This window comes from Pieris brassicae, chromosome 4, assembly GCF_905147105.1.
Source record: "Pieris brassicae chromosome 4, ilPieBrab1.1, whole genome shotgun sequence".
NCBI classification, from domain to species: Eukaryota; Metazoa; Arthropoda; class Insecta; order Lepidoptera; family Pieridae; genus Pieris; species Pieris brassicae.
In genome coordinates this window covers 19,913,769-19,924,011 of record NC_059668.1, presented here as the reverse complement: position 1 = coordinate 19,924,011, position 10,243 = coordinate 19,913,769, and the positions used below count along the sequence as shown (strand labels likewise).

The following is a 10,243-nucleotide window of genomic DNA, read 5'->3' as shown; positions in this document are numbered from 1 at the left end:
TGCTAATTTATTAAAAGAAAATAAATCAGAGTTGACAAAGTGTTTGTTAGCCTTGCGTTTCTGAAAACATCGACCTACGTGAATCTTCAAAGATTGTGCAATATTTAGTGCTTTGCTAACGTATGCGCTAACCAATTGGTCCCTCAAATATATCAATGAAGTTTAATGCAGGCTTTGTTAGTTCAAAATCATTCATTAGGTTTCACACTAAAACCTTTGTTAACAAAAACTTATCTCAATAACTAATAATAGAATTAGCGATAAGTGTGATCCGTCAAAAACATATTGGATTTTGACATATTAAAATAGTACTACTAATGTGGTCTAATTTTTTTTTATATTTTACACAGGTTTTGGGTTTTAGTTGTCCTGGTTTATTTACGATGTTTTCCTCATTGTATTAACGTAGATATATGTATAAAATTTTATTCACTTCATTGATTAATTTTTCCGACGGTAAACATCTTGCCTGTGGCCAAAATTACGAAGACACTTCGGCTATATTAATTTTGGTTACGTGTAGGTTATGTAAGGACGGACGTCAAGGCAGAATGGCAGAAAATACACCTGGTATTTTCTGTCTCACCTCGACCTCCGTCTTTCCACGACTGAGCGTTTTAAGACAGTTTTTGCTGAACACCACCTCTATGTGGAACCAGCTGCCCAAAGAAGATTTTGCCGAAAATTCAACTCGCGCGCGCTCTGGCATTGAGTGTTCATAGGTGGCGGTATCATTTAACATCAGGTGAGCCTCTTGTCCGTTCGATCCTGTTATACACAAAAATATGTTACAAACGAAATATTTTCTTTACTCTTTTCCATCCCCTTTTACTGCTAAATAGTAGTACAATCTCCCTGATCTCGCACCAGGTTTGTAAGTGGACTTACACACGGTCGATGTCTGTGGACAAGAGTGCAATAGTATTTTTTCAACTTCAGAAATAGCCTTGCGAATTCAAACAAAGGACAGTTTTTACTCACTTCGTGGGAACCGAGCCTCACTCATCGCTACCTTCAGTTACTTCCTTTTAGGGGTAACGGAAAATGAGTTACTATTGAACAACGACCTCAATGTGACTGAATCTCTAACATAAATGACTATGCAAAATACTTTACATATTACGATGAGCTAGGCGTTCGGATAGAAAACGCCGTAGTCTTAGAAGTAATCTCTTCAAGGATTTATTTTTAAATAAATCAAATAATTATACAAAAACCCGCACGCGCAGAAATACACAAATATACATTCAATTACACGCACTTCACAACGACTGTATCACTTATCTTCACTATTCGCACTAGTATAAATGAACGAGTGTGTATATTTAGGAATAAATTTTGTAGTTGGAAAACACACATTGAAAAGTTACAGAACAAAATAGACAGTTTCGTTTTTGTGTTAAAACGAATAAGGGAAACTGTTAACCATTGTATGGTATTGGCTGTTTATCAGGAAGAATTATAATTTGGGGAAATTCAGTCAAAGTAAATAGGGTACCTAAGGCTCAAAAGAAATGTATAGGAGCAATTTGTGGAACAAATTGTCTTGATAGTTGTGTACCTTTATTTAAGAAGCTCAAAATTGTATCTTTTCTCGGAATTTATATTTTAGAAATTTCCTATACGTGCACAGAAACATACATATTTTCAAGTCGAATGTAGAAGTAAGAAGTAGACTTCGGGAGAAATTGGCTGTGCCAAAAATTAATCTGGAACTGTTTAAGAAGAATACCTTTTGTACGGCAATTAAGGTTTACAATAATTAGCAAAAGAATTAAAAGATCATCCGACTTAAAATCGACTTCGTGTATTAATTAGTTTTGGATAAAATGTATTATTCAATAAATGATTATTTGAGTGAGACTCCGTAATTGATATAAATTTAATAACGTTTGATATGATATCTATGATACGCGAAATAGAACTAATTTGAGTGTACGACCAACCAGGCTCCAGAAGATAAACCACTCCTTATATGGAAATTGTATTTCTGTTTACAACAAACTCCCAAGGGAAATTATAGATTATCACTAAATAAATTCAAACCCCTCGTTAAACGCAAATTAATCAATAAAGCTTTTTTATTAACTTGACGAATAATTTGCTCCAGTTCAAACAATTTGTGTGACTCAATACTTGGCGATTGAAAAGAGTGGCGGAAAGTTTCTTGCCAGTTCTTTTTACCCGCTCTACGCCCTTCACTTGCAAACTGGTAGTAAATGTAAATTTAATATAAATTTAACTTCTTTTTGACGTTCTTAAGTGTACTTGTTTACCTATATGAATAAAGATATTTTGAGTTTGAGTTTGATACACATAATATAAGAATTGACCAATTCATTTGACTAATAATGTAAACTGTAAAACTCCTTTAAAGACAAATTTGCGCGACCTTGTCTGTGGCAGAATATGAGAACTTACTATTGTACCACCTTACACCTTGTACATATCATTTTTGTACCATATTCTTGCAATAAAATATTATTATTATTATCTCTTGAAATCTCACTCGAAACTGACTTTATTGGTCGCGCTTCGACTCACCTATATATCCCTGGGAATAATCTGGTACGGTGTTCGAGAACTTTCTTGGCAGAAGTGCTAGGAGTGGAGTAACTGGTGTTCTATCCTTATCCCACAATTCTAGAACGCACGCAGTCTATCTCTTCCGCACATCGCTGCGTCCTTGTCGTACGTCGTTCTAGACTGTTCTATGTGGCTTCGAGAGGGTTCCGATCTTCCCTCTCGTTCATGTATCATTTTGTCCTGGTCTCACATCTAGAATCGTGTTCACTCTAGAATATCCCTTCATCAAAAAGGGTATAACCAGTCCCTAAATACCTAAATACTCTACCTGTCTTCTACATTTGCCCTGAAATAGCTAGAAAAAATGAAAACAAGACTAACTTTATGCAAATTACAATATTCTGGAATGTTATGGAGCCTCTCCTGAAACGGCCGTAAATCTCACGACAGCTTGCTGAAACCGGCTTTAACTTGTAGAAAAATCAAGAGAAACATTTTAGTCAACCGCATCTTAGAAACAATATATTTACAAATTAGTACTAATTACCGACATTGAAATTACAGTATTTATCGGTAAAAAGAATGTCTTTGTGTGTGACATGTTCAGTACACTTAAATTTGATTCAAAACTATTTGGCTGTAACCTAATTACCTAACTAATTTTACAAATTACTGTACAATTAAATGTTTAAGTTTAAATTGGTTTTGGAAGGCGTTAATCTGAATACTAAAGATTAATAAAGGAGGGCAAAAATATCAGCACTAGGTATTTGCTTAAATTCTTTAGCGCCCAAGACCGCTTTTCTGCTGTGGTCGTGCAAAAAATTGATGCAAAGAAAACAAAACACTGAGAGGAAAGATCAATCAATGCACCGTGATTGATCACTTACGTGCCTTAAATTATTAATGAAACAGACGTAGAAATATGTCTGTGTCTGACTCGTTGGGTTACGGGACTTACATTGGTTAAATGGTATTTGAATAAGAAAATATCGGGTTAGGCGTTATACTGATTTTGGTGTAATGGAATTTTGGTGTAGAATAATGATTGTATGTTTAAATAATAGCCTAGTAAGGGACTATTGGAAGATTGCAATCAACGAAAAATCTCGGAAACTGACAGCCTGCAACCGTATTAGATTTTCCTAAGTTGACACTAACGTAATACTTTAAGTTTAAATCGAAAATCTTAAGAATGGTGCAAACATCGGTAAGATATATAATAACTATTAATTTAATTATTTTCTACATTTGTCGAGCCGATGAAGCGATTTTCATTAGTAATTATAGGTAATAAAAAACAAAAGCATAAGCCTGGGTTAGTGTACGATTTAAAATGGGTTTTGAAATAAACATAACTGTATATAGCTCAATACTATAACTTATTGAGCTTTTTCAGTCACGGAGACCACGCACGCTGTAAAGCACGCGAAACGTCGGAAAATAATTTTAAATTTAAAATTATTGAGATTTTATTTAATATTTTTAAACGATGAAGGCGAATAGAGTGTGTGAAATAGGACCTCCGAAAACGAGAGAGCCATATAGTTAACATTGACAATAATCTATTAATGAAGACGGGTAATTTTTTAATTTTAATAAGGAAAGTAATAAAAACTAATAAAACTGTATACCTTTATTGACATGTACAAACATTCAGTTATAATTACAATATAAAATTTCATATAAAAATAAACATGACTCCGACCTATTCGGTCTTTTCCTACACAAAATTTAGGTGCTCACTGTTAATCAGCACGTTTTGTCTTTCGAATAAATATAAACAACTCTGGGTTATCGTACTTCGATCTACATATCTTCGTATTAGCACCTTAAACTATCGATATATTTGTCTATGGAAAAAACAATATTATAGACGAATAATACGAATTCCATAGACAAGTTATAAATTGTGACAATAGATATTTTTTGGTTATACTCTATAAATTATATAAAATATAATACAACGTAACTTGACTAAAATGAAAATAGAAGTAAACTATTTTAATGAATTCTAGAATCCTATTCTCATTTTACTCTACTGGATCTCGCATCATATTGTGATCGTTTAATATTTGACTTAACAATGTTTTGCGTTTGATATTTTTTTATCTATAATACCTATTTGAATCCTCGGGAAAGGTGACGCGTCTGTTAGTAGTAGCAATAAGACTTCGGGTTAGATTCAGAAACGAAAATTAGCGCGAACTATGACTTCTGTGTGGCAAAATTTAATACGTTTTTGACATACGAGAGTTAGACTTAGCTTTAAGTCTCATTTCTAAATCTCGTCCTTGGAGCAACTTCTGCAAAAGTAAGGGTTTTATAGGTGTCAGAATCTAAAATATCAACCGTACATTTTCCTATGTATTATTTAGGCGAGAGAAAATTATAATGCAGTATTGGTATAGTGAGGAAATAGCAACTAGTAATTGAGTTGATTTTATAAAATCAAAGGTGCAAGCTTAATTAAGGGTCATCTTCTTTAAAATAGTTGGTGGTACCAAAGATAAATTCTTATAAGACATGGCAAAATAAAGGAAGAAAAACGAACCACTAAGGTCTTAAGAATTTAAAAGGAAAGAATTCGATAAACTAATTAAATGTCATTTATAAAAATTATAACATTTTACGTGTTTTTGATAGAACACTTAAAATTATCACAATATGATGCGATGAAGTCTTAGGTCTAAACCCAACCCACAGATTTGGACGGATTGAGGTATGCACAGTAGGTTCACAAACTCTACTGGCTGTTCATATCTGTAAAGAAAATATACCAATAATTAATAACCTTTAGACAAGCACTTTTGCAAAAACGAAATATTAGTCACGTGATGATTATCATATGAATTAAATAAGCGAATCACGCCTGTCGCAGAGTATCTTGTCTAGGGTTTCGATATCTAGGGACAGATGAATGTCATAAATTAAATGACTAAAATTATAGAATTTAAATTTACTGTCAGTTTTTAATATAGTAATGTATACTTAAAAAAGCGACTATAAGTACATTGAAATACCCTCCCACTAATATAATAGTGGGGACAACAAGTGTACACATTAATCAACGAGAATTAGGTTGAAATTAATTTCAACCGCATACACGAATTCGTGTCCGACCGGTCACCTCGCGTAGTAACGAGCACGGTCAGATATACTCATGGTTGCTTAAAAATCGAAAAATACTAAGTTCAATAAGGTCTGCATATGATCAAGCATTTGCTTCTATTCTCAAAATAGGTAAAATCTCTCTCTTACCAGTATCGTGTCTCTCCCTCTGTAGCGCAATGTACTGCCGTATGAGACGAGCGATCTCGTGTGCCTGTTCTGCTTGAAGCCGTGTGACTCTCTGTTGCAGTAGCGATCCACACTTCACGTCCAAAAATAGAGTGCCATCTTCGGAACGTACCTGTAGGATAAGGGGAGAAAATACATGTAATTGTATTGTCTTAAAATATTAATTAAAATTAAGTCAATTATCTGATTCCAATGTGAGGAAATTTACCGTAGAAAATAAAAGTATTACCTTTCTAGTAGAAATGAGCTCCGCGTGCGGCCAATGTGTGTCCGTATCGTGTGTGTGTGGGTGCAGCAGATGTACGCCGCGTCTGTTCAGAGCTAGGACGAACTCGCGCCATTCACCCCCCGTGCCCCCTCCGCCAACGCGACGGACGGCGAAGAACGAAGACCCGAATAAGGCCCAACGTGATAGTACCTATAATAGGACAGAATCTATGTCATCTACGAATCTCCATACAGTACGGTAGCTTAAAAAAAGTTCTGGATAAAGTTATGTAAAAAAAAAGATTTTGTCTAGTGTTATGTAACCTAACATTAGTTAAGTTGCATATATCTATTTTTGTTAATAATTAGAAGCATTAAAAATATGCAAACATAGTATTGTCTTTGGTTAACATAGCTTTTACACATTGAAAGAAAACAATTTTTTAACCGGATTAAAGCTATTTGTGGTCACGGTGACCACGCACGCTGTAAAGCACGAGAAACGTCGGAAAAATTTAAATTTAAAATTATGTAAATAATTATAAGTTTATAATAATACAGATAGCTTTAATCCGGTAAAAAAATTGTTTTCTTTCAATATGTAAACAAACATCTCACACTTGAAGCCAATATGAGCCCTTTAGTTTTTCGATAATGTCCAATAACATAACTGTCACTTAGATTTACGAACTCTTCAATAAGGCAAGTTAGTTTTGTTAATCCAGCGTCGCAACCAGACTAGCCCTAATGTCATCTTAGTTATAAGCTTATGAAGTCTCTTGTTACCTAGCTTCAAACAAATCGTTTCATTTAACATATATCTGAACATATCTACAACAACCGCCACTGAACTTAATTCTAGTTACAATTTAATTAAACTTAATAGCATAAATTACGATAGTAGCTTACTACACAGGTCGTAAAAATAAGTATGTAATAAAATGTTAAGCAAAACACATATGTTAACATTGCTTTTTAATCCTATTTGTAATTATTACATGTACTAAAATATAAAACACGAAAACTAAATTGATTAAGCCGACTTTCATGCCAAATTATTTCACAATAAATAAGGATGTTTCTTTAAAAGAATACACTATAGGATTGCGTGTTTCGTGAACAGCCAGTCTCTTCCATATTAACGGCACTAAATGTAGTTATTTCTACTTAACACTTACAATTTATGTTAAAACTACTGATGAAAGGATCTCTGAAGGAGAAGAAGCTTTGAACAAAGGAAATGGCCGGACTATTGGACGCTGTCAAATGTGATTATATTTTTTTTATAACAAAATTAGCTATAATACATTTTAAAAATACGTTAATACGAGGTTACACACCTGGAGTACTTTGGATTTAGCAGCCTGCGGAGACAGAGCTCTAGCTTGAGGCCACTCGGCAGTTACCCAGGAGGCCCATTTATTTGGTCTCGGGTCTCGTAACGCCAGTAATGGCTTCGGGAGGAGGAACTTCAGGTCTCTCGGATGTGGGGGTTCAGCCAGGCCAGCAGCTCTATGGAGTAGGGCAGCCACTGAGGCTGCGTCACGGATTACGTTGGCTGCTGGCGGACCACCTCCTGGAAGAACTAGCAGAAGACCTTCCAGGTAGTCCGGTGCCACCTAGAATTTTTATAATTATTGTGAGAAACATAGTTCCCAAACGATATATCTACAAAAATTTATCTTTTTCTACCCATCGGTTTATGTATATATAAACGCTTCCTTTTTCATTGACTCGGAGACCATAACAGTTAAAAAATATATTATTAGTATACTGTGTAATAAATACCTGGTTAAAAAGAACTTCAGTGTACAGCGGTGGGGCGTCAGTTCTCAGTGGGTGGTGCCACACTGACCGGCAGAAGATCAGGTAGAAGGGATGATGAGCTCGCTGGAGCTCAGTGGTGACGTCTAGGACGTACTCGTCACTGGCCAAAGGCATGGTCAGTGCGTCACCGGAGACAATGCAATATAGTGAGAATTCGGCGCGTTCTGCTTCGCTACGGACGCCGATCTGAAAAAAATTTCGTTATCAGGTACAAACTAACTGTTGATTGATTGATCGATATGTATTGAATAGATAAGTAGGTGATCAGCCTCCTGTGCTTGCCACCGCCAATTTTTGGGTCTAAGCCAAGGTTTCGCTACGATGTTTTCCTTCACTGTTGGAGCGAATATTAAATGCGCACATAGACAAAAGGTCTATTGTTTTACAGCCGGAGAACGAACCTACCACCTCAAGAATGAGATGCGCACGCTGAAGCCACTAGGCTTATTGTATACAAAATCGAAAAAAAAAGAAGTTTACAATAGTGTAGTGGAAACATAACAGGTTTGTTCACCAGGACGTCGAACAGATTAAAAACTTATATACTAAGATCGTTCAACCACCGACACTCCGTTTATATGGTGTATACATTTTTTAACGCAAGTTCGTCTCAGTAAATCGAAAGCAAACAACGTCTATGGCGAGAAAAGGTTTTTGCTACGGCGGCTTATAAATTGACTACCCGGTCAGTTATTAGATAGCCTAACGTTAACCAACATAAATGAGAGTTGAAAAACCTATTTTTATATGCATTTTTCGCGCTCCTAAACAAGATTTGCTTACATTAATACAAACCATAATGGTTTCCCAATATAACATTTCCTGATTTATAATATTGTTTTGTAAAATAAATAAAATGGTAGCCGAAGGTAGAAACCTATTTTCGACGAGAATTCTTATTTGAATACATGTCTGTGTAGGTGTACTGATTAATATAATTAAAGTAAAAACATAGATTACTTAAAAATAACAATCGTCAATATTTGTCAATGGCCGCAATGCTATATATTGTAATTCAATAGTTTTGTGCATAATAACTTCGGCTGAAGGACCGCGTAGGTCCACTAACGACATTGTCACGGAGGTTGGCTTCCAGTGGATGTACTAGAGGAAAACGAGGCCTACGTCCAGATATAGACCAAATAAAGAGGCTGATGATGATGAATTTTGTAAATCGTTAAGTATTATTTGTGTTCGGTTACTGTTATAACACTCACCAGCTCCGTAAGCTCATCAACAATATCCTGTACGGTGGTAGCGCAACGTGTGTTGACGACTCGTTCTGCGCCGCCTGGCAGCCGGTACAGTTGGCGACGAGCTGAGCGACCGGCTGATACGGCTGTAACCTATGAATAAGGGTTGCAAAAATTTAACTATAGAACAATGTTTTGTCATGGAAATTTTGTTAAATATATACCTAATAAAATATTAATAGATAGCTAGATCTATGAGAAAAGGGGCGGAAAAGTCTAGTAAATATTGTTTATTTTATGATACCATTTTATATAACAACGGACTTTTAAGATTGCGTAATGATTTTCAGTTTGTTTATAAGTATTTCTAAAATACCTCTTCAATACTGGGCACATTCTTGCGTCCGCCACATCGGACGGTTTTCCTGAAGTTGGTGAGACAAACTGCTGCAGTTCCTTGGCAGGGTCTTCGCCGATCAGCTGCCGCCGCTGACAAGTACTCCACTAAGAATGGCCTAAATAAAATAAGTTATTAATTAAAGAGTTCAATCATCTCATTTCTATTTTACCCTATTATACAGCGATTAAAAATCTATTTTTTTAATTGTGAGGTGTAGTCACAAAGTTGATGAAAGAGGCAGTGTTATATATGTAATTTGAGCTAACACTTTATTTATTTAAAAACAAAAAAAATACCTGTGAACGTGTAAGTAAACGATACAAGCAAGAACCAGAAAATATACAGACTTAAAAAATAGACCTTATAATGTATTTAGTATTTTGTCAAATACATAGATAATACCAATTTATTATGTTTATGTATTCAAATGCAAACCAATAACATTTAAGTGTAGTTATAGTGTGTTTCTATTCCAACAGTATTAAATGTGTTTAAAAGTTTTAAAAAAACGTACCTGAGTGTATCTGAGCAGGTAAAGTATGCAGCAAGAATTGACATGAGTCTCCAAGCACGCTGGCATGAGTCGGGTGTGGTGGATCTATTTGACGTGGTCTGCTTCATCAGTTGACAGTAAACTTCATCACGGAGTTCTGGGACTGAGTGGCAATGCTGAAATGCCAATCACGATAAAGAAAAATTTGTAAACGTGAAATTCGTTATAACAATTTAGTCTACCGTTTTGATTTGAGGCTCTGTTTTTAATTATATTTTGTGTATTTTCAAGAATAAT

The 10,243-nt window shown here is 35.1% G+C and overlaps 1 protein-coding gene across 1 annotated transcript in view; it reads right to left on the bottom strand.

The window, feature by feature from the left end:
• Positions 1-4,147: 4,147 nt before the first annotated feature.
• Positions 4,148-10,243, bottom strand: part of LOC123708744 (unconventional myosin-XV) — a 69,910-nt gene continuing 63,814 nt past the window's right edge. Inside the window, exons 26-33 of the mRNA XM_045659603.1 lie at positions 9,968-10,122; positions 9,430-9,568; positions 9,078-9,206; positions 7,822-8,046; positions 7,374-7,652; positions 6,056-6,244; positions 5,788-5,938; positions 4,148-5,289 (exon numbers count right to left, since the gene is read on the bottom strand). Coding sequence (XP_045515559.1) covers positions 5,273-5,289; positions 5,788-5,938; positions 6,056-6,244; positions 7,374-7,652; positions 7,822-8,046; positions 9,078-9,206; positions 9,430-9,568; positions 9,968-10,122 — 1,284 coding nt within the window. The 3' untranslated portion in view covers positions 4,148-5,272. The remainder of the gene's footprint in view (positions 5,290-5,787; positions 5,939-6,055; positions 6,245-7,373; positions 7,653-7,821; positions 8,047-9,077; positions 9,207-9,429; positions 9,569-9,967; positions 10,123-10,243) is intronic.